Source organism: Mus musculus, chromosome 16 (assembly GCF_000001635.26).
Source record: "Mus musculus strain C57BL/6J chromosome 16, GRCm38.p6 C57BL/6J".
Taxonomy (NCBI): domain Eukaryota; kingdom Metazoa; phylum Chordata; class Mammalia; order Rodentia; family Muridae; genus Mus; species Mus musculus.
In genome coordinates this window covers 22,916,883-22,941,766 of record NC_000082.6, presented here as the reverse complement: position 1 = coordinate 22,941,766, position 24,884 = coordinate 22,916,883, and the positions used below count along the sequence as shown (strand labels likewise).

The 24,884-nt window shown below is 44.4% G+C and overlaps 1 protein-coding gene across 3 annotated transcripts; it reads right to left on the bottom strand.

The window, feature by feature from the left end:
- Positions 1 to 1,998: 1,998 nt before the first annotated feature.
- On the bottom strand, positions 1,999 to 23,385 carry Fetub (fetuin beta). 3 transcript variants are annotated; one of them, NM_001083905.1, is made up of 8 exons: positions 23,177 to 23,385; positions 12,458 to 12,692; positions 12,024 to 12,134; positions 9,430 to 9,517; positions 7,371 to 7,534; positions 6,027 to 6,125; positions 3,810 to 3,920; positions 1,999 to 2,491 (listed from the first exon to the last, which is right to left on the bottom strand). In NM_001083905.1, the coding sequence occupies exons 2-8, from the start codon at positions 12,689 to 12,691 to the stop codon at positions 2,132 to 2,134; spliced, it is 1,167 nt and encodes a 388-aa protein (NP_001077374.1). In that variant the 5' UTR covers position 12,692; positions 23,177 to 23,385; the 3' UTR covers positions 1,999 to 2,131. The 3 variants fall into 3 exon arrangements, with proteins under 3 accessions (NP_001077374.1, NP_067539.1, NP_001077373.1); NM_021564.2 differs by lacking the exon at positions 23,177 to 23,385 and adding an exon at positions 21,272 to 21,545; NM_001083904.1 differs by lacking the exons at positions 12,458 to 12,692; positions 23,177 to 23,385 and adding an exon at positions 21,272 to 21,545.
- Between the last annotated feature and the right edge of the window lie 1,499 nt (positions 23,386 to 24,884).

Sequence of the window (24,884 nt, the reverse complement as noted above, 5' to 3'; positions counted from 1 at the left end):
ACAACCCAAGACTTTCAAGGCACATAAAAAGAGGCTGAGGGCTGGAAATAGTACAGGCATTCCAGGCTAGGCCTTTAAGGGGAGGCTGGTTGACAAAGAGTTCAAAGTAATTAGTTTAGGAGAAATGTGAAGAAAATTTCAGAGGCTGGAGAGATAGCTTAACAGTTAAGAATAGGTATGGCTTCCATAGACTCATGTATTTGAATGCTTGGCCCATTGGTGTGGCACTGTTAGGAGGTGTGGCCTTGTTGGAGGAAGTGTGTCACTGTGGAGGTAGGCTTTGAAGTCATATATCTGTTCACACTCTGCCCAGTGTGGAATATAGGACAGTCTCCTAATGCATTCAGATCAAGATGTAGAACTCTCGGCTTCTCCAGCACCAAGTCTGCCTGCACAATGTCATGCTTTCCCCCTATGATGATAATAGACTAAACTTCTAAAACTGTGAGCCAGCCCCAGTTAACTCTTTCCCTTTATGAGAGTTGCCTTGGTCATGATGTCTCTTCAAAACAATGAAACATTAACTAAGACAAGCCCTGTCTGCTCTTCCCAGAGGATCCAGGTTCCAGGTTTAATTCCCAGCACCCACATGCCAGCTCACACCTGTCTGTAACTCCAGTTCAAGGGCTTGTGATACCCTCATACATGTAGGCAAAATACCAATGAACACAAAATAAAAATAAATTATATATAATTATATATAATATCATATAGAGACAGTAATTCAATGAACTAGGAGACAAAGCAATAAGTATTTATGTTATCAAACATGGAGGAGTTGAGCTGGTACTCAGCAGCTTCACCTTACTGAATAGGATTCGTGGTGTTGGAAGGTGCTCTGCACACAGTAATAACCAATCTCTCATAGCTTCAAATGCTGTGATCTAAAATAGCAACTTGCCTGCAACATATACTCATTGGTGCAATAGTGGTACAGATGTTGTGAGAGCAACCACTCACTTCTCAGGTGAAGCTAAGCCCTGCTCCATGAGATGGAACCCATATCCAACATGCTAATGGACCCAGGGGAAAACCTACTACTATTATTCTGCTAAATGAACATAAGAATAAAATGACTCCAAATGACATGTTGCTAATACCCATAGATCAGAGTATTGCTCAGCCTTCAGCAGAGAAGCTTACTCTTCTGAAATAGGTGGTAATTAATGCAGAGACCCACAAACTAGACCATGTGTGGAGAGTAATACAGATTGTAAGAGCCAGAGTCTGGGACATCACACACAAGACCTGCATAAACCCAAACCAGATGAACTTCCAGCATGGAGAAGGGGAGTGGATGCCACTAACTAGAATGCTATTTGCAATTAATGACAACTCCTAGGAGAGGGGAAATCAGTTTTCTTCAGTGGAGTGACACTGTGCATATTGGCCACACTCCAGGACAGGCCTCGTGCTCAGGAGTAATTAGCCAACAACAAAAAAATGGACTCCATGGATTTGCTTGTTTTTGTTTCCTTTGTGCCTTTGGGAGGAGGTTTGGTGTTGTGTGTGTATGTGCCCCCCCCCCTTCTTTTAAGAGAGAGAAAGAACATGAAGTTGGGAGGAGATCGAGAATAGAAGAAAATGATAAAAATATACTGTATAAATGTTTAAATAATTTTTAAAAAGAAAGCTGGAGGATATCTATAGCACCTCATCTAAGAAATTTTTGCCCTTTTACCATAAAAAAGACAAAAGTTACTAGAGACTGAAATCATAGTCACAAACTGTGGAAAGAGCATTTGTGACAACAGTAAGCCTCAGATTCCGGTAGACCCGTTAGGTTAAATATTCTAGTTACATTATAGCCCTTCTGGTTTATGTGTATTATGGCAGTGCTGCATAAGTAAAGATGTTAAAAGGATTAAAAAAGGGAACGAGAAATGAAAAGGTAGTTGGAGTCTGGGCAGTTTGTACAGGATGCTGCCCAGCATACAGAACCCAACCAGTGTGCTCCAGCATGGGCATTTAGTCTCATTTCCAGTTTCAGTCAACAGGTTGAAGCCAAGAAGCATCAAAAGGACACACTTTATTAGCCTGTCTACATTTCATTGTCTGTGTCCTTCCCAATCCCCACCACCTCCCATTTAGTGCTGGGGACCATAGCCCTATGAAACCCTGCTAGGGAGTCTCAGGGTGGGAGAACCAGAGGGTTGTTCTCCTTCTCGGGCCCTGGGCACTCGGCGGAGCGCTGTTCCTTTCCAGGGAAAGGCAGCACCACCAGCTTCTTGTCCCCAGGCTCCAGGTACAGGAAGGAGACATCTAGTGTGTCCCCCTGGGGATTGGTGGTTAGATCCAGCTGCACAGGAAAGGCTTCCTCAGGGCTCCCTCCCTTGGACTCCTCGGGCTTCTCATCATCCAGTTCGGGGAGGTGCTGGATGGATCCTCTTGGTGCAGTTACGGAGGGGGAGCTGGTAGGGGCCGTGTTTTTCTGAGGGAGTTTCTGAGGGCCCTGGGTAACAGCAGGGTTCTCATCTCCAGGGACCTGAGCCTGAAATAACAATGTTGTTAGATGCAGAAGTCTACAGGGAATGCCCTGCCATAACCCACACCAGGCAAAGCTGTTTTGTGACTGCATGTTTGTTACATGGTCTTAAGCTAGCCCAGGCTCAGATTCATCATTTCCAACCTCATCTCCTGAGTGCTGGGTTTCCAGGCCTGGGCTAACACACTTGTCTCTGCTTGGAGCATTTCTGAATGCTTAGAGAAGCCAGATACACCAGTGGTTCTCAACCTTCCTAATGCCATGACCCTTTGAGACAGTTCATGTTGTGGTGAAATTATTTTCATAACCTCGCTTTTCTTATGAATCATAACGTAAACATCTGTGTTTTCCAATGGTCTTAGGTGACCCCTGTGTTGCCACCTGCAGTTGAGAACCACTGAGCTCAGGAACAGGCCTCTTGACAGAAAGATCAACAACAAAACACGTAAGGGACAGCTAGAACTAAGACCTGCAGATGCTGGACATGAGGCCGTTCACTTCAGAGCAGTGGTTCAGAGGGGCCAAAGGATGTACTCAGGGTCCCCAGGGAGTTGCCTTTGCTCCCAGGAGTGGCAGCAGGTGGCCTCTTTTACTGTTTGTTTCATGCCACACCCAGTATAGTGCCCTGCATCCAAACCTTCTCACTGGTCTTAGATATCACAACAGGCAGATGATGAGGGTACCAAGTCCCAGACAGGTAAGGGGTGGCAGCAGAGCTTATAGGGACAGAGCAGGGAGGAAGCCCAGGCAGCCTGTCTGACTAGATCAGGCTACGTCTCAGGAAGAACTTAGTGTCTGTGGAGAGAGAATGAACATGTTCACGGAAGTGATTCTCTCTGAGGTGAGAGAGGCTTCTTGGAGACACTGGATTTAGCACCTTGAAGGCTTAGGCTATGCAAGTGTGTAGTTCACTGTGTTGTTCCTGAGTGTTCTTCCCTTATTCTGCACCTGCTGCCACTGGACCTAAAACAGTAGGGTACGCTCATCTCCTATATGTGTGGGTTTACAGAGCCTAAGTAAAGTGATTCTGAATCTTGGGGGAAGCCAGAAGAGGTTGGGAAATAGGCACCTAGAAACACATCACCTGATTTCATTGAAAAACACAGAGTGGGGGCGGTTAGAATGGTAGGGCTCAGCATGGAACATCATGCTCTTGCAAGCCCAGCGACCCGAGTTCAACTCCCCAGACCCCATGTAAAGGTGGAAGGAAAGAACAAACTACACCATGTTATCCTCTGACTCCACATGTGTGCCATGTTACATGTGCTCAATACGCTTACGTTGTGCAAAAACACAATAACATTGTTTTTAAAAAGATAAATACCTGAGATTCGAAGAACTCACAAGTCACAGTGACAGACTTTTCTACGGGTTGGATCAGAGGAACGTGCCTCAGAGAACTTTGGACCGTAGAACCTTGGCAAATACCAACGGGCTAAAAGAAGGAAAGGCATCATGTGGGCATTAAGTTACAGGTGAGCGCAGATGCAAGCCCCTCCCTTTCCGCTTACGTAAGGCATAGCTGTGCCATGGTTTTCTGCTCCTGCCTTGGAAAATGGCGGGCTCCCAGCCAGGTCCCTGTGAATTATCTAAAGACAATTGAGTGCAGCTCGATTCTAGCAATGGGAACTGAGGTTTTTAGGAAGGTTTCCCTGTGTCTACATACTGTCCACTGCCTGGCCCTAGGTCTGCCCTTGGCCAATTAGAAGCTTGGTGTTTTCTTCTCTACAGGAGCCCTTAATGTATTCTGAATGAGGGTTTGTCTTCTCTAGCAAAAACACTCTCAGTCCCTTAACCTTCTGTCTATTTGAAAATGAAATTGTAGGGGTTTTATTATAAATGTAATAAATTACTATTTAGAACTATACAAACAAAAGAAAGGACCATGACCTGTAATCCCATGCATGGCTCTCACTACCTGTAATCTTTTGGTCCTTTTCTTCTAATCTTTTCCCTATGCACGTATATTTTTCTTTTAAACTCTATGATCATATTGCATATGATATTTTTAAAAACTATTTTGTTTCTGAACAATATATTGTAAAAACTTTTGTATGACATTTGATAGTCTTTTTTCTTCAATTATTATCTTTATAATGGCTACCTAGTACTCCTCTGTATTTAATAAAGTCTCTTGTCAAACAACTAGATTGAATCTATTTTTTTTATAAAACATTGAAACTTTCCTTTCATATATCTCTAAGTTTCTTCTTTACAGTGAATCCATATGTGGTGGTTTGAATGAGAGTGGCTCTATAGCCTCATATATTTGAATGCTTGGTCCCTGGTTGGTAGAACTGGTTGGGAAGGATTAGGAGGTGGGGCCTTTTTGGAGGGGATGTGTCACTGGGATTGGGATTTGAGGTTTTAAGAACCCATTTAGCTCCCTCTGCTTCCTACTTGTGGATCAGGATGAAGCTGCCAGCCACTGCTGCAGTACCATGCCTTCTTGCCTGCTACCATGCTATGCACCATGATGGCCATGGATGCTAACCCTCTGAAACTGCATGCCTCAAACAGAGCCTATCTTCTATATGTTTCCTTGGTCACATGAAGACCAGAAATTTCTCCAGGTGGGAAAATCCATTAGTGTAAAATGGTGGCCCTGACTTCCCTTCTTCCTCTTTAATGCCATGGCTCAGAGGCTCTCAGAGAACCTTCTAGAGAAACTGCATGCACCTGTGGCAAGAACAGGTGGATATTCCATGCTAGGTAGAACTTCATGAGCTATCAAATCTCGCAGACCTTCTTGTGCTGGCATGGAGTGGAGCACAGAGGGCCAGTCTTTGGGGGCTGCACTTCACCGATCTCATTCATTGGCTAGTCTGATGGAGTTCATCGGTCAAGTTTCTTATTCAAATAAATATCTCTCCCCACCCCAATCCTCTGCATGATCCCATTTGTATGAAGTGTTAAAATAGACAAAGCTATTAAGACAGAAATCAGATTCATAGTTTCTAGGGTCTTCTTAGGGCAGCAACGGGGGTTAACTTAATAGAGATGGGGTTTCTTCTGAGAGCTAATAAAAGTATTTTTTTCTTAAAAATATGAGGTGGTTATGGTGACTCAGGTCTGTGAATATATAACAAAAATGGAATTATCTACTTTAAGATGATAAATCTTATTGTATGTAAACTGTAGCTCAGTAAAACCCCACTATACATAAACAAGGAAAAGTACCGTTGCCCAGTGGTGCTCAAACACACCACGCTGATTCCATTCCCAGTATCTTTCTGATAGTGCTGGGGTGCTCATCCCTTACTTTTCTTAGCCACATTGTGAAGAGTGGCCCAAAGAATGGAACACCAGGCTGTCTTCCAAGTCCTCTCATGATTTTTTTTTTGCAATTATATTACATAAAAACCACACTTAGAATCAAATAAATCCTATCACTGCATCAAGAGCTGCCCAGTTTCTAACTGCTTGGGGAGGGGAGGGAAGCATGGGATGACTTGTGACACCCCCCAGGGGAATTTGTGCTCCACAAGTACTGATGACCTGTGAACACATACAGATTGTACAGTCAGTCGGGAACACTCACCTCAGAGTCAGAGTGCTGGAGCGAACAGCTGGCCTGGGATTTGGTACATGGTGCCTCTTTGATCAAATATTCCACATAGTAAGCAGGGCCAGACACCCACTGCCATGAAATAAGAGTTAAGACATTAAAATCTTACCCCAGGGGAAACTCAGGATTGACAACAGTCCTTGTATAGAACTGATTCTGAGGCACTGTCAACACCCAAGTTCACTGTTCCTGAAGTCCCCACAGGCACAAGACCAAGTCAGTAATTCTGCTATTTAGAAAATATGAATCAGGACTGGAGAGATGGCTCAGTGGTTAAGAGCACTGACTGTTTTTCCAGAGGACCTGAGTTCAATTCCTGGCACCCACAATTGTCCATAACTCTAGTTCAAGGGGGATCTAATACCCTCACACAGACAAAATACCAACACACATGAAATGAAATTAAAAGAAAAAACCCATAAAAATCGGTGCCTTGGTTTGCTTATTTTTTTAAATAAAGCTTTGCTTTTAGTTTTATTTATATGCAAGAGCTATCCACACAATTGAAATATAAATGAATCTCTTATTCCACAACCTATAAAGCTCAACACCTACCCCAGGCCTTAAAGAAGCAAAAGTTGTCTTGCTAAAGGGTCCATAATCAGCCAGAAAAATGCTGAACCTATTTCATCCCAAGCTCACATAAAACTAAGAATCTTCTTGCTTTAAGAAAGTCAAGTCATGGGCTGGTGAGATGGCTCAGTGGGTAGGAGCGCCCGACTGCTCTTCCGAAGGTCCAGAGTTCAAATCCCAGCAACCACATGGTGGCTCACAACCATCCGTAATGAGATCTGACTCCCTCTTCTGGAGTGTCTGAAGACAGCTACAGTGTACTTACATATAATCAATAAATAAATCTTTAAAAAAAAAATAAATAAAAATAAAAAAAAAAAAAAAAAAAGAAAGTCAAGTCATAGGCCGGGCAGTGGTGGCACACGCCTTTAATCCCAGCACTCGGGAGGCAGAGGCAGGCAGATTTCTGAGTTCGAGGCCAACCTGGTCTACAGAGTGAGTTCTAGGACAGCCAGGGCTATACAGAGAAACCCCGTCGAGAGAGAGAGAGAGAGAGAGAGAGAGAGAGAGAGAGAGAGAGAAAGTAAGTCACCTGCTATTCATACAAATTCCAAGGAATAGCAAGAGCTGTAATATGACTGAATGCACAGTGGCTGTCCTAGAAATTAATTGAGATATAGGAAAGGATCGCAGGTTCTAGGCAGACAGAACGCCTGGACAGTCCCCCTCCCCACCCCCTACCCCCAACCAGGCTAAGACCCTGCAGTGACGACTGTGTAACTGACATGGGCATTTTAGCTTTACCTGGTTCATAGCCTTGGTGACTTTGACGAGTTCATACTTTTTTGAGGGGCTCTTACTGTTGAACTTTGCAAGCGACTCCGTGGCAGCTTCCAGAGCACTGGGGTTTGACAAGTCAATGGGGCTAGGGCAGTCAGGGCACGTTGTATGAGTCTTTCTTTTGGAAACTATTGATGAGAATAGTTTATAAATATTATTAATTTTCAGTCCTAATAATAGTCATAATCATACAACTATACCAGAGCCAAAGACTGGGCTAAAATGATAATATCCAGTACTGGCAAGGATTCAGTGAGAAAGACATTTTTCTTAGAAAGCATTTAGTTGTTGGGAATATGATAGCAGAAGTAGTACTTTATTTTTATTTCCTTCCTTCCTTTCTTCCTTCCTTCCCTTTGTTCCTTCATTCCTTCGTTCCTGCCAGGGACTAGGCTGGTAGGCATGTGCCATCATGCTTGGCTTCTAGGTGCTAGCATCCAAACTGGCCTTCACGCATGCTTGGCACTCTGCCACCTGAGCTAACATCTAGTCTCTAAGCCCTGCTCCTTTTGTAATTAAAAAGAAATCAAAATGAGATAGCCTTACCCTCTTATGGACTTATTTACTATAGGAATTTTGTTTAGAACCACATGGGGCATGGCCAACCAGTAGTCTGTGGACAGCACAGTGTTAAAGACCACAAAGAATGCGACCTATCATGGGATTGTAAATATGCTTAAAACATTACGAGATTTTTTTTTTGCAACATGATTACACAGTTATCAAGTGTGAACATGGTAGATGACAGCATTGTGTTCCTGTGTCAAAACAGTAGACACATCAGTCCCCTCCCTAGCTCCAGGTCCTTTCCCATCACTGTTCCCATAGACACTTCATTATTGTCAGGAGCTACTTCATGGCCTTGGTCCTCAGCACCACGAGCAAACCTAACACAGACTGATGAGCCAGTAGAGGCCTGTCAAGCAAGTGGATGACACCATGACAGGAGGAGCTGGAGAGGACAAATGTGTGCTCATCAAGCCAGGGAATTTGCCCCGGGGTGTTGTCAGAAAATTCATTGTCTTCCCTAATAAATGTTTGGAGGTGGAGGAAGATGGCGGGAGAGCTGTGCCCACAGCCTGCCACTGTGCCTCCCTCGTCACCAACTCCTGACACCTATGGGTATCACTGCCACCATTTCCAGAAGTCCCCAGATTGATTTCAGGCTGGCCCCTTTATCACAGTGAGGTAGCACAAGCTGCTAGGTAGATATTTCCCATTTTCCCGTGCAATGGGCTCCCACTTTTCCAAGACCCTCTCTTGTAAAAAGCAGGCTCCAGAGGGAAGAGTGCACACACTTATTTCAATGAATGGCCTATTCATTCCAGCCTTATTTTTCCCCTGTTATTCAGCAATGGTAATAACCTCCAAAACTTTATATAAATTAGGAAGTCTTTTACTGGGGCAGAGGGACATGCATGCCATATGATAGAAGATATAAGACTATAAGTCAAGATTGTGCATGTTCTGTTCTGCATTGGATGAGTGTTTTAGCCAAAGTGAGAAAAATTTACACCAGGAAAGAACCATTCCTTTCTTGAGTAAAGGGCATCTCAAAAACATTGTGTTTTTTTGTTTTTTGTTTTAAATAAAAGGGGGTATGAGTTCTGATACAGAGGCCATCAAGGGCATACAGCAGAGGGAGAGGCTCAAACAAGTGCAGACACAGGAAAGTGTAGTGCGTGTTCTGACAACACAACAGCCAGCTGGAAGGGTGTCAGGACAGTGGGACAGATAGAAGGGATCCTGGGACCAGCTATTGCTATTGTGTCACTCACAGAAGAATGAGCATCTAGGATCTGGATCAGGACAGAGCTCTTGACAGTGACTTAGGAAGGCTGTCCCCTGGGAGGAGAAGTATGGAGGGAATGTCAGTAGAGAGGCAATGATGGAGTGTTGTGCAGTGCTGTGATGGATACAGCGGAAGAGAGGAGAGATTGCTTGCCAACTCATCAAAGGCCCTAGTTAAGTTCTCTTTTCTGTTTTTTGATGACAAGATGTACAAAACCGTCTTGATGTTTACCTGGGCGAAGTGTACAGTTATAAGCAGGTAAGTAGAGAACTCTTCTTGGCTTGTTAATGTGAAACATTGCTTTGCACTGGCCATAAACCTAGGAAAAAACAAAAAACAAATGTACTCGATGGGATGGCATGCTGCAGAGAACCACGAGGTTAAACACCACCCCTCCCCCAAGTAGAATTGTATTTTAATGTAATGTGAAACTTAAATCCAGTTCTGTGTTTGGGGTGGGGAGAACTCTTTAGCATCAGACTCTTCCATGTTTTCCTGGGACACAGCTACCTTCCCAGGCTCCTCACACTCGGGCGTGGATCGCCAACCTGAGTTCTAACTGCAGAAATGGATCAGAACCAGCTTCCCTTTGCCCTGCTCCATGGCCACGTCAGCATGGCATGTCCTCGTTCTATCCTGATGCCAGTGAATATGGGCACTAGGGACTCACAGGTAGGAGGTAGCAAGGTCAGAGACAAGCACAGATGTGGGGCCGTGAAAGGCAGCCTGTTTTGATTGAATGAAGCTTGCTCCTACGTCCCAGTAGAAAACTCTGCAGAACACTGAGCCACATTCCCAGAGACAGGTGCCTGACACCGCAGAGCGCCCAACTCCATAATTCTGTGACTATCAGTCACACAGATAAAGCCCCAAGCTCCTAACATTCTGGCTAGACTCCACCCCCAAAGTTAACCTATAGCCAGGTTTGCTCCTCCCCACAGTTACCTGGCAACAGCAAGGTAGCCCAGCCCACTATAGAAGGAACTGCTTGGCCCCTCCTCTCTCTAAGCTCTTGCCTTTCTTACTCTCATCTCTAGCCCTCCTTCTCTCTCTCACTAAGCCCCTCTCTCCACGTGGCCATGGCCAGCCTCTCTCTCTCTCTTTCCCCTTGCCTTTCTATAATAAATCTCTAAAACCATAGACTATCTCTGTTCATCAGGCCTGCAGTGCTTGAACGATGGGATAGGCTTTCCCCTAACCCCGCCCGAAGGTCTTCCTGAGCTCCAGCCATGGACCAGACCAAAGACTCTTACCGGCATGGGAACCACCCAGTACCCCCTCTCCTCCTGCCCTCTCCTCCCTTCGGGCCCAGGGCTGACCGAGCAGCCCCAGGGGCACCCATTTTGTTCTCAGCTCTTCTGCGGTGTCCAGTGGTGTCTGGGATGCCTGACAACCTGTTATCTCTGGCCTCCATGAGGCCCAGAGACCTTGGAATGCCCCTTGCCCATCCCCCTGGGCTGGGTCCATAGCTTCCCACAGCCCACCCGGGGCCATGTGGAAAGCATGCAGCAGTCCTCCCATGTCTGCCTACCCAGAGAACCGGAACTCTGGTGGGATGCGGGGTTTTCTCCCACTCCCTTTATTCCCCCACGCCTGGTGCCCAACACACAGCGAGAAGTGGGGCCTCCAAATCATGCCCAGAGCAAAATCCCCTGGTCAGGAACTTGAAGTTTGAAATTACACGTGAAATAAACTCCTAACCTGTGTGTCCCTGAGTGAGCATACATATCTCTGTGAGTGGCCCGTATCACTAAACCAACTATAACAAGAAGGCATAAGACTGGTTTTTCTATTATTTGGTTTTTGGTTTGGGGGATTTGTTTTGTTTTGTTTTTTGTTCTTTGTTTTTTGTTTGTTTGTTTGTTTTTGCTTTAAAAACAAAACAAACAAACAAAAAACAGGTGCAGGTCGGAATGTTTGGTCAAATAACTACAAAAGGTGATCTTGATCAAAAAGTTTACTTCAAACCACTGAAGATCTCACCTTGTCTTCCATGTCATACACCTTCCATGCATCAGTGAATGAAAGAGATCCCAGAATCACTGAGAGTCAGGTGGAAGCTGACTGCACTGGTTTCAAGTCTTGCCAGTGGCCATTTTGAAAGGCCAAGCTCAAGGCTGGAAAGATGGCTTAGTGACCCTCACGATTCTTCTAGACAACCCAAGTTTGGTTCTCAGTGCCCCCATTAGGTGGCATATAACCATCTGAAACTCCAGTACTAGGGTTGGAGATTGGGGTGGGGGGTGGGGTGGGTCTTTTGCCACCCTCTGGTCGCTGTGGGCACGAACGTGGTGCATACACATACATGCACACAAGGCACCCATATGTATAGAAAAATAAAATATTTTTTTAAAAGGAGAAAGGATGAGTTCTGAGGCCGTTCAGTTTTATGCCCAGGAAGCCCCTGACAGTACCCACACTGAAAGCTGTCCTCTTTCCTATCTGAAAACCTCATATTGATATTCATTCAAATAAAACCAAACAAAAGAACACAAGCTATACTCCATTATTGCTGCTGTCTACCTACCTTCCTCAAACACCAGAAATCAATCAATCAATCAATTAATCAATCTCTGTCTTTGCCCCCCCCCCCCCGAGACTATAAACATTGGCTCAGCTGCCAAAGATTCTTAGGGTAGAAAATAATTTGGGGGAAACTTTTCAAGTCTAGTCAGCAAGGCCCCAGTCTGAGGACCCCTCCCTACCCTGACTAAACTTGGCTCTTCCTCCAGTATTAGAATTGGCACACTGGCCTGTTGCCTGGGAGATAATGAAGATGAAACAGACGGTAGACACTGAGCAGGCCCCTGGGAACAGGCACTTACCGACTCATAGAACATCCTCGGTTTGCAGTCCTTCTGTGCCTTCCTGCTGAGCACGTGGCAGTCAGTCTCTAAGACATCCAATGTGAGGTAGAACAGAGATCCCATGTCTTCCTATGATAAGGGTTAGAGAAATACGGCATTGCACATGAAACAGATCCAGGACAACTAGACCAATAGCATCTTCCTGGGAGAACCTAAGCTCCTGTGTGTGATACATGCTCTGCTATACTCCTGAAGCCTGGACCTGGGACAGAGTAGAAACACTCTTGTCACCATTCCTATGGCCAGCAAGAGTGTCATAGCACACCTGCTGGTGACGGCAGAGTATTCTGTTTCTAGACCAGAAAGTACCTGTTGACAAGTAGCACCAAGTTGCCACCCCCTGGCTAGTGCCTGCAGCCTGCCCAAATGCTGCCCCACAACCTGTCACTTGCCTGGTAGTGCTCCCGAACATCATGCACTCTGTTAAGGCTCAACATATAGCCATCCTTTTGGTCTCTGTTGATGTTCTGCAGGGCAAATCCTGCAACTGCCAGCACTTCAGAGTCGTTACAGCCCAGAGGATGCAGAGGTGAGAGGGGGCGTTGTGGCAGGGGTGGGGCTGGGGGAGAGCGGGCCATGCAGCATGCAGCCAGGGTGCAGAGCACCAGAAGTCGGAGCAGGCCCATTCTGTGGGGAACAAGATCCAGGATGTGGGATCTGGGGCACAAGTCCCTTCCGCTCGACTCGAGACTCGAGCCCCGGGCTACCTTGCCAGCAGAGTCTTGCCCAACACCCGCAAGGGTCCACACGGGACTCCCCACGGGACCCTAAGACCTCTGGTGAGTGGACCACAGTGCCTGCCCCAATCCAATCGCGCGGAACTTGAGACTGCGGTACATAGGGAAGCAGGCTACCCGGGCCTGATCTGGGGCACAAGTCCCCTCCGCTCGACTCGAGACTCGAGCCCCGGGCTACCTTGCCAGCAGAGTCTTGCCCAACACCCGCAAGGGTCCACACGGGACTCCCCACGGGACCCTAAGACCTCTAGTGAGTGGAACACAACTTCTGCCAGGAGTCTGGTTCGAACACCAGATATCTGGGTACCTGCCTTGCAAGAAGAGAGCTTGCCTGCAGAGAATACTCTGCCCACTGAAACTAAGGAGAGTGCTACCCTCCAGGTCTGCTCATAGAGGCTAACAGAGTCACCTGAAGAACAAGCTCTTAACAGTGACAACTAAAACAGCTAGCTTCAGAGATTACCAGATGGCGAAAGGCAAACGTAAGAATCCTACTAACAGAAATCAAGACCACTCACCATCATCAGAACGCAGCACTCCCACCCCACCTAGTCCTGGGCACCCCAACACAACCGAAAATCTAGACCCAGATTTAAAAACATTTCTCATGATGATGATAGAGGACATCAAGAAGGACTTTCATAAGTCACTTAAAGATTTACAGGAGAGCACTGCTAAAGAGTTACAGGCTCTTAAAGAAAAGCAGGAAAACACAGCCAAACAGGTGATGGAAATGAACAAAACCATACTAGAACTAAAAGGGGAAGTAGACACAATAAAGAAAACCCAAAGCGAGGCAACGCTGGAGATAGAAACCCTAGGAAAGAGATCTGGAACCATAGATGCGAGCATCAGCAACAGAATACAAGAAATGGAAGAGAGAATCTCAGGTGCAGAAGATTCCATAGAGAACATCGACACAACAGTCAAAGAAAATACAAAATGCAAAAGGATCCTAACTCAAAACATCCAGGTAATCCAGGACACAATGAGAAGACCAAACCTACGGATAATAGGAATTGATGAGAATGAAGATTTTCAACTTAAAGGGCCAGCTAATATCTTCAACAAAATAATAGAAGAAAACTTCCCAAACATAAAAAAAGAGATGCCCATGATCATACAAGAAGCATACAGAACTCCAAATAGACTGGACCAGAAAAGAAATTCCTCCCGACACATAATAATCAGAACAACAAATGCACTAAATAAAGATAGAATATTAAAAGCAGTAAGGGAGAAAGGTCAAGTAACATATAAAGGAAGGCCTATCAGAATTACACCAGACTTTTCACCAGAGACTATGAAAGCCAGAAGAGCCTGGACAGATGTTATACAGACACTAAGAGAACACAAATGCCAGCCCAGGCTACTATACCCGGCCAAACTCTCAATTACCATAGATGGAGAAACCAAAGTATTCCACGACAAAACCAAGTTCACACAATATCTTTCCACGAATCCAGCCCTTCAAAGGATAATAACAGAAAAGAAGCAATACAAGGACGGAAATCACGCCCTAGAACAACCAAGAAAGTAATCATTCAACAAACCAAAAAGAAGACAGCCACAAGAACAGAATGCCAACTCTAACAACAAAAATAAAAGGGAGCAACAATTACTTTTCCTTAATATCTCTTAATATCAATGGACTCAATTCCCCAATAAAAAGACATAGACTAACAGACTGGCTACACAAACAGGACCCAACATTCTGCTGCTTACAGGAAACCCATCTCAGGGAAAAAGACAGACACTACCTCAGAGTGAAAGGCTGGAAAACAATTTTCCAAGCAAATGGACTGAAGAAACAAGCTGGAGTAGCCATTTTAATATCGGATAAAATCGACTTCCAACCCAAAGTTATCAAAAAAGACAAGGAGGGACACTTCATACTCATCAAAGGTAAAATCCTCCAAGAGGAACTCTCAATTCTGAATATCTACGCACCAAATGCAAGGGCAGCCACATTCATTAGAGACACTTTAGTAAAGCTCAAAGCATACATTGCACCTCACACAATAATAGTGGGAGACTTCAACACACCACTTTCTTCAAAGGACAGATCGTGGAAACAGAAACTAAACAGGGACACAGTGAAACTAACAGAAGTTATGAAACAAATGGACCTGACAGATATCTACAGAACATTTTATCCTAAAACAAAAGGATATACCTTCTTCTCAGCACCTCACGGGACCTTCTCCAAAATTGACCATATAATTGGTCACAAAACAGGCCTCAATAGATACAAAAATATTGAAATTGTCCCATGTATCCTATCAGACCACCATGGCCTAAGACTGATCTTCAATAACAACATAAATAATGGAAAGCCAACATTCACGTGGAAACTGAATAACACTCTTCTCAATGATACCTTGGTCAAGGAAGGAATAAAGAAAGAAATTAAAGACTTTTTAGAGTTTAATGAAAATGAAGCCACAACGTACCCAAACCTATGGGACACAATGAAAGCATTTCTAAGAGGGAAACTCATAGCGCTGAGTGCCTCCAAGAAGAAACGGGAGACAGCACATACTAGCAGCTTGACAACACATCTAAAAGCCCTAGAAAAAAAGGAAGCAAATTCACCCAAGAGGAGTAGACGGCAGGAAATAATCAAACTCAGGAGTGAAATCAACCAAGTGGAAACAAGAAGAACTATTCAAAGAATTAACCAAACGAGGAGTTGGTTCTTTGAGAAAATCAACAAGATAGATAAACCCTTAGCTAGACTCACTAAAGGGCACAGGGACAAAATCCTAATTAACAAAATCAGAAATGAAAAGGGAGACATAACAACAGATCCTGAAGAAATCCAAAACACCATCAGATCCTTCTACAAAAGGCTATACTCAACAAAACTGGAAAACCTGGACGAAATGGACAAATTTCTGGACAGATACCAGGTACCAAAGTTGAATCAGGATCAAGTTGACCATCTAAACAGTCCCATATCACCTAAAGAAATAGAAGCAGTTATTAATAGTCTCCCAACCAAAAAAAGCCCAGGACCAGATGGGTTTAGTGCAGAGTTCTATCAGACCTTCAAAGAAGATCTAATTCCAATTCTGCACAAACTATTTCACAAAATAGAAGTAGAAGGTACTCTACCCAACTCATTTTATGAAGCCACTATTACTCTGATACCTAAACCACAGAAAGATCCAACAAAGATAGAGAACTTCAGACCAATTTCTCTTATGAATATCGATGCAAAAATCCTCAATAAAATTCTCGCTAACCGAATCCAAGAACACATTAAAGCAATCATCCATCCTGACCAAGTAGGTTTTATTCCAGGGATGCAGGGATGGTTTAATATATGAAAATCCATCAATGTAATCCATTATATAAACAAACTCAAAGACAAAAACCACATGATCATCTCGTTAGATGCAGAAAAAGCATTTGACAAGATCCAACACCCATTCATGATAAAAGTTTTGGAAAGATCAGGAATTCAAGGCCCATACCTAAACATGATAAAAGCAATCTACAGCAAACCAGTAGCCAACATCAAAGTAAATGGAGAGAAGCTGGAAGCAATCCCACTAAAATCAGGGACTAGACAAGGCTGCCCACTTTCTCCCTACCTTTTCAACATAGTACTTGAAGTATTAGCCAGAGCAATTCGACAACAAAAGGAGATCAAGGGGATACAAATTGGAAAAGAGGAAGTCAAAATATCACTTTTTGCAGATGATATGATAGTATATATAAGTGACCCTAAAAATTCTACCAGAGAACTCCTAAACCTGATAAACAGCTTCGGTGAAGTAGCTGGATATAAAATAAACTCAAACAAGTCAATGGCCTTTCTCTATACAAAGAATAAACAGGCTGAGAAAGAAATTAGGGAAACAACACCCTTCTCAATAGTCACAAATAATATAAAATATCTTGGCGTGACTCTAACTAAGGAGGTGAAAGATCTGTATGATAAAAACTTCAAATCTCTGAAGAAAGAAATTAAAGAAGATCTCAGAAGATGGAAAGATCTCCCATGCTCATGGATTGGCAGGATCAACATTGTAAAAATGGCTATCTTGCCAAAAGCAATCTACAGATTCAATGCAATCCCCATCAAAATTCCAACTCAATTCTTCAACGAATTGGAAGGAGCAATTTGCAAATTTGTCTGGAATAACAAAAAACCTAGGATAGCAAAAAGTCTTCTCAAGGATAAAAGAACTTCTGGCGGAATCACCATGCCAGACCTAAAGCTTTACTACAGAGCAATTGTGATAAAAACTGCATGGTACTGGTATAGAGACAGACAAGTAGACCAATGGAATAGAATTGAAGATCCAGAAATGAACCCACACACCTATGGTCACTTGATCTTCGACAAGGGAGCTAAAACCATCCAGTGGAAGAAAGACAGCATTTTCAACAATTGGTGCTGGCACAACTGGTTGTTATCATGTAGAAGAATGCGAATCGATCCATACTTATCTCCTTGTACTAAGGTCAAATCTAAGTGGATCAAGGAACTTCACATAAAACCAGAGACACTGAAACTTATAGAGGAGAAAGTGGGGAAAAGCCTTGAAGATATAGGCACAGGGGAAAAATTCCTGAACAGAACAGCAATGGCTTGTGCTGTAAGATCGAGAATCGACAAATGGGACCTAATGAAACTCCAAAGTTTCTGCAAGGCAAAAGACACCGTCAATAAGACAAAAAGACCACCAACAGATTGGGAAAGGATCTTTACCTATCCTAAATCAGATAGGGGACTAATATCCAACATATATAAAGAACTCAAGAAGGTGGACTTCAGAAAATCAAATAACCCCATTAAAAAATGGGGCTCAGAACTGAACAAAGAATTCTCACCTGAGGAATACCGAATGGCAGAGAAGCACCTGAAAAAATGTTCAACATCCTTAATCATCAGGGAAATGCAAATCAAAACAACCCTGAGATTCCACCTCACACCAGTCAGAATGGCTAAGATCAAAAATTCAGGTGACAGCAGATGCTGGCGAGGATGTGGAGAAAGAGGAACACTCCTCCATTGTTGGTGGGAGTGCAGGCTTGTACAACCACTCTGGAAATCAGTCTGGCGGTTCCTCAGAAAACTGGACATAGTACTACCGGAGGATCCAGCAATACCTCTCCTGGGCATATATCCAGAAGATGCCCCAACAGGTAAGAAGGACACATGCTCCACTATGTTCATAGCAGCCTTATTTATAATAGCCAGAAGCTGGAAAGAACCTAGATGCCCCTCAACAGAGGAATGGATACAGAAAATGTGGTACATCTACACAATGGAGTACTACTCAGCTATTAAAAAGAATGAATTTATGAAATTCCTAGCCAAATGGATGGACCTGGAGGGCATCATCCTGAGTGAGGTAACACATTCACAAAGAAACTCACACAATATGTATTCACTGATAAGTGGATATTAGCCCCAAACCTAGGATACCCAAGATATAAGATATAATTTGCTAAACACATGAAACTCAAGGAGAATGAAGACTGAAGTGTGGACACTATGCCCCTCCTTAGATTTGGGAACAAAACACCCATGGAAGGAGTTACAGAGACGGAGTTTGGAGCTGAGATGAAAGGATGGACCATGTAGAGACTGCCATAGCCAGGGATCCACCCCATAATCAGCATCCAAACGCTGACACCATTGCATACACTAGCAAGATTTTATAGAAAGGACGCAGATGTAGCTGTCTCTTGTGAGACTATGCCGGGGCCCAGCAAACACAGAAGTGGATGCTCACAGTCAGCTAATGGATGGATCATAGGGCTCCCAATGGAGGAGCTAGAGAAAGTAGCCAAGGAGCTAAAGGGATCTGCAACCCTATAGGTGGAACAACATTATGAGCTAACCAGTACCCCGGAGCTCTTGACTCTAGCTGCATATATATCAAAAGATGGCCTAGTCGGCCATCACTGGAAAGAGAGGCCCATTGGACTTGCAAACTTTATATGCCCCAGTACAGGGGAATACCAGGGCCAAAAAGGGGGAGTGGGTGGGCAGGGGAGTGGGGGTGGGTGGATATGGGGGACTTTTGGTATAGCATTGGAAATGTAAATGAGTTAAATACCTAATAAAAAATGGAAAAAAAAAAAAAAAAAAAAAAAACAAACTCGGAAAAAAAAAAAAAAAAAAAAAAAAAAAGATCCAGGATGTGTCAGTATAGAGCTGCCAGGACGAGCCCTGCCGTGGGGCCTCAAGGTTCACTTGAGCAGCTTTATAACTGCAACAGAATAGCCTACTAGGACTTGAAACACCATGCCCTGAGGCCACCTCTATCCAAACACAGCAGTTTTTGAGTCAATATTTTGGATTGGATTTGTCAGTGTTCTAACCTTGGATCCGGAGCATGCCTTTCGTGTAAATAAATCCAAGTTTCCTAACCCTTTCCCAGGAATTATAAAAAAATGTTTGATCAAGACATGGGAGACCTGGCTTCTGTCTTGTCCAGATGGAGAGTCCTAATCCAACTGGAACTGAATACAAGCACTACTCAGAAGTGTCCCTTTCTAGTTCCTGTATAGGACAGGAAAATGCTTCATCTCAGAATTGTATTTAAGGTGGGGAAAGCTAAGGAGACCCCAAAAGTTCTCCCAACACACTCTAGGTCTAGTCTTCCTTTTGTGCACCTACAGGTAAATTCATCAAGAGACCAAGACCTGACACTGTCAAGAGAAAGATAATGGTGGCCATCAAGACGGATCATGGTTCTTGCCTCTCTTTCTGAGCTTCAGTTCAGATCCCAGGAAGGTTCTGCTTATTGGGGATATATGAAAAGCAATTTATTTTTTGTTTTGACAGGGCCTTAAATGTGTTCGGTAGCTGGCCTTGAACTCGCAATCCTCTTGCATCTACTGGGACTACAGGTGCATATCACCATACCTGGTGACTAAATCAGGTATCTTTCAAAGCTCCTTTCCCTCTAGGGCTGGGCCTCATATGTGCTGGGGACGTGCTTTCATAGCGCTACATCACAGCAACTTTTATTTTGAGACAAGACCTCAATAAGTTTCCCAGTCTGGCATGGAACTTGCAATCCTGCTTCAGCTGCTCAAATTCCTGGGATTGCGGGTACCTACCTCCATAAATGGCACACACACATTGTGCATGATGCCAAGCATCAAACCAGGGCCTCACTTACACCAGGCAAACATTGTACTTCTGAGCTACAGCCACAGGCCATTTATTTTTTTAAAAATGTTTCTACTACAAACACACACACACGGGGGTGGGGGGGGGGAGAGAGAGAGAGAGAGAGAGAGAGAGAGAGAGAGAGAGAGAGAGAGAGAGATATCAACAATGAAAGCAAAGGTCTAAGTCAGGAAGGGAGCCTACATAGCAGGCTGTCCCTTAAAGCATTCCCTAAGGTAAGCAATACCTCATTCCATACCTCCATCTCCACCCCTGCCCAGGCTTTCTGTGTTCAATAGACAGAGGTTCTGCTCTATCCACAGGTACCCATCTGGTAGGCCCTCAATACACAGAGTATCTTGAAGACTCCAAAGCTTTGGGGTCAATACTATTTCAAACACAGGTCCCTACAGCTACTAGAGAATATAAGAGTTTTCCTGAGTAGAGCTTATTTTTAATTCACAAATATATTTTGGAAATGTCTGTGTTTATAAATAAGGACACCAGTCTGTGAGACTTTTCATGGGAACCTGATAAGAGGGCCCAAATATTTTGGATGGAAAGAAATGCTCCTCTGGTCTAGATGAAAATCCAATATGCAGTAAGCTATGGCTGACACGAGTGAACCAAGCAAAAGAAGGCTGTTAACATTGCTCAAGTTCCTAAATTTACTTAAAACATTGATTACATATTAAACTTAAATATGCTGACTTATGTTTTTAGCTAACATTGAAAAGTTAATTTTATAATAAACTTACTAAAAAACTTAAATTTATGATGCTAAATGTAATTGTATTATAGTTGAGCAGAACACAGATTCCTTCCCCCCCACCCCACCCCCCACCCCATTTGATAGCTACTCATAGACAACTAGGTAACAGCATCCACTCACTAACTTAGTGGTAGTATAGACACTCACTGAAAACTCTAAAGAAAACTTAGCCAAGTCCAACCAGGGGAGAATACTAGGGCTCAGAAAGGGTAAAAATCCTGAATGAATCAATACAAGAAACAGCACAGGAGCCTTCCCTTTTAGAAGATTTTCATCAAAGCGAGTGAGATGGCTCAGCCCCTAAAGGTGCTTGCTGCCAAGCCTGGTGGCCTGAATGTAACTCCTGATACCCTCACAGTGAAAGGGAAGAACCGACTGCTGAACGATGTCCTCTGACCAGAGTGCAGTGTCATCTGCACTCTGGCCCACCCACCCCACCTCTGCACAAAAATAAACAAATAAATGTAAAAATATTTTTGTCACCACACAGATGCTTAGAACACTGTGTGAGCTACTCTTTCAGCTACCAACCAGCCGATGTGGAGAAGCCACTTACCCACTGTAAGCCACTCTGCCAAATCTGTCAAATGCACTAATCATGACCCTGCACCAGAAATCGCAGAAGGCTAGACGTTGTTAGATGTTGTGTAACACAGCAGCTACCTGTGACTCACAGGTTCTGGCTGAGCCACTGCACAATGTCAGGAATCAAGGTAAGCTGTCCGGAATCAAGAGCTTTGCAAGTCTGGTGTGCTTTGAACACGTTCCCAAAGCTCAGAAAACGAACGCTTATGAAACCTGTGGAGAGGTGGCGCCTTTACAGAGATTAAGTCCCAAGGGCTCTGTTCTCAGGGGTGGGGCATGCCCATGTCAGGGGAGTACATTTGTTAGGCAGAGTTCTTCCTCCTGCCTCCCGCCTCCCGCCCACGCATGACGCAGCAAGAAAGCTGTTCCCAGAGGCCCTCCAGGCCTCCAGAAGGGTGAGAAGGATCCGGTGACAGCAGCACAGCACAGGATGGACCACATTAATAAGAAGCCACGCCCACTTTTTAGTCTTCCGTAAACAAGTGGTTAGTAAAGATTGATTATGAAACCCAAATCTGAAGATTACAGTTCTACAGAAGGGAGCTCTTGGTTGTGTTTTCTTTCTTTCTTTCTTTCTTTCTTTCTTTCTTTCTTTCTTTCTTTCTTTTTTCCAATTTAGAAATATCTTTAAAGACCTGTTTTTCTGGGTTGGCTCATGCCACGTGTTGTTTAGAATGATTCCAACCCTGAGTTACCAAATTTTTTTTCCCCCACACGCTCCCAGTTGTGTTTTCAAATGGGAATAATTCGAGAAAAATGGGTATCGAAGCCAGAAATGGCTACTTTAAGAAAAACAACACAAATTGGGAGACCATTAGATTGTGGAGGCTCTGGAATTTAAATCTCTACCAAATAAACAAACAACAAACAAATAAATAATAACCTCAAGACAGGAGCTTTCTACACTAACCAATAAAATTCATTTATCTTCCCTTCTTTCTACAGCTAAATTGTACAAGTTTACCCTCCCACAATACTGGGACTCATAAATTAATGAATGCTTTAATTTTTTTCAATTTAAATGTGCTTAAGTTTTCCTTTATCAGTTAAAAAAAATCAGATATCCAAACTCTGAGGTTCAGCAGAGATTTAGTTTCAGCCAGCAGTGAACATACCTCTGTCGGGTCTGGGCTGGAGTGTCCAATGCCTGAGGAAATGTACCCAGTACACTTAGGTAGAAGCCATTGGTGCAATTTTAATGAAAGACAGATGCAAACGGGGTAAAAAGATGCTGTAAGGATGCTAAATCACATGGTAAACTGAACTTTGACCAGGACCCTGCTTCAGCCCTGGTCTGCGTGAGCTAGGCTAGCGATGTAACACTTAAGCCCAATTTCCTCAACTGTGTAGGGCTTTCAACCATGCGATTACTAAGGGCCCGTTTAGCCCTGATGGGAGGGCACTCTGCCCCCCTCTCTGCACAGGGTGCCATTCCATCTCTAGCAGGGGCAGCTCCTAGAACCTGGCTCTACGGAACTTGAATCACACAGATCTATCCACCATGCCCCCCGGGGGAACGTGATCCTATTGCATCATGAGTGAGATTTCCGGAACTTGAATCACACAGATCTATCCACCATGCCCCCCCGGGGGAACGTGATCCTATTGCATCATGAGTGAGATTTCCCGTAAAAATCCTTGTTGTGAAGAGGCCACTAATACAGACGCTGGGTTCACGCAGGCCTGGGGTTTAATTCCAGTTCAGTACTCACCAATGGGAATGCAGGAAGCATTTTCCACACACACGTGGGCTGGGTGTGAGGACCAGTGAACTGTGCTTGGCTATGGATTTGGCCTCTGTACTCCCCCCCCCCCCAAAAGAGTCTAAAAAGTAAGGAGTGGGCAGGGAAGATGGCCACGCATGTCACATACTCACAGTCCCGTTGATCTAAGACAGGGAGGAACACGGAAGGTGGGGCCCAGTCCTGCAGCTCTGACAGACAGGCTTTCCTGAGGACCCAGAGTCGCTTCGGCCAGGAGACCAACTCACAGGAGCAACTGGTGTATAAACAAGGTGCTTGTTTGTTAATTAACAAATTGGAGGGATCCTCTCCAGGTGTTCCCGATGGAGCTGCAAAGGATGATGGCAGCTTCTCCCTCTGACTGCCCTTTTATATCTTGCAAACAGAGTGCGCCATCATTCAGAACTCCAGGAATAATACCCTGCTTAGCTGAGTTTCAGGGCTGACATACACCCTAACTATGAATTAGAGGAAGGTCCTAGAGAGAATAAGCTCTAATTAGGTTCCGTGTCTTTCCAAGGAGCCGCCCAGTACTTTGTTTCTGCCTGGGCTTTTCCCAATGCTCTGCCCGCACTTTGGGTCCCACCCATAGGCTGTGGCTTCCCTGCACAGGGCCTTCTCCACCCAGAGCTGCTGATGCCCAAGGCTGTCACTCAGTAGGTGGCTTTATTGCTGAATCTCACCATAGTCAGTACTGTACACACAGTGACCCAGAAAGGCTCTGGCTGCCCGCAGCAGGCTGGGCATGGGTAAGTCCAGGACGCTCACGTGGAATGGAGAGGAGGGCGGCTGCATCAAAGGTCCCGTCATCCTGTTTTATAGCCGTGTTAGCACAAAGCAGGTATCCTTTCTAATTCCGTGTGAATAGCTGTGAAATCATCAGAAGTCAATCTGGTCACCCGGCTTCTCACGCAAGGGTCTCGGCTCAGGCATACTTGAGGCTCAGCTCACTTGCCTGCTGGCGGAAATGAAGGGTCATGGTAAGGTTTGCAGTCAAGTGGTGCCTAGGGGAGGTGTGAATGGAAGGCCCAGGGAATCCTACTGGGGGGCAGGTACACCTAACAGTGACTCAGAGAATGTTCAAAGCACAACAAAGAAACAAACGTCAATTTCTCCAAATCATCAGTATTTTCTGAGTATTCCTTTGTATAGTTTTGAATTTTAGAACACTGCTACTGTTGGCCGTGCTCAGAACTGTAAAATTAGTTAAACAAAGTTGAGTGTGGGGGGCGGAATAACAAAATTAGATGGAAACAAAAAGGAAGGAGCTTGTATTTCAGATGAAACCTGGACACAGCAGAAGAAATAAACCCACAACTCACCCTTCGGAACAGTTATTCTTGAATGCAGTTCTTTGATCACACAACAGCCTAAAAGACTAATGGTAAGAATGGAATATTTTGCTTTTCCAGGGTGGAAAGGGTATGGCAAATTCTAAAAAGGTATTTGCATGCATTGTGATGTTGGGGAAACTGCTGGGAAGGAAGGTTCTCAATGAGGAAGAATGTGTGAGGGAGAATGAGGGGACTCTGGGCTTTGGGGTTGGTTCTAGAGGCAGCAAGAGAATTCAGAACTTGACTCGGGCCATCGGAGATAATGATTCTTTCCTCCTGGGCTGGCTGAGAAGGCCTACAAGCACGGAGACTACAGTGCAACAAGCCCACCCAGAGCTGAACCTGGCTTTTCAATCTTAGTCTTTTTTTTAAAATTTTTGTTTTTGAGATAGGGTCTTTCTACATAGGCCTGGCTATCCTGAAACTTACTATGTAGACCAGGGTGACTTTGAATTCATGGATATCTGCCTGTCTCAGTCTCCCGAGTGCTGGTATTAAAGGGGTGAGC

What these genes read in the sequence shown, in the direction of transcription:
- Fetub (NM_001083905.1), bottom strand. Translation starts at nt 12,691, where the DNA reads ATGGGCCTGCTCCGACTTCTGGTGCTCTGCACCCTGGCTGCATGCTGC. An exon ending in TCCAGCACTCTGACTCTGAG is followed by an intron (nt 3,921 to 6,026) that starts GTGAGTGTTCCC and finishes TCCTTCTTTTAG; the next exon opens with CCCGTTGGTATTTGCCAAGG. An exon ending in GTGAGTTCTTCGAATCTCAG is followed by an intron (nt 2,492 to 3,809) that starts GTATTTATCTTT and finishes TTGTTATTTCAG; the next exon opens with GCTCAGGTCCCTGGAGATGA.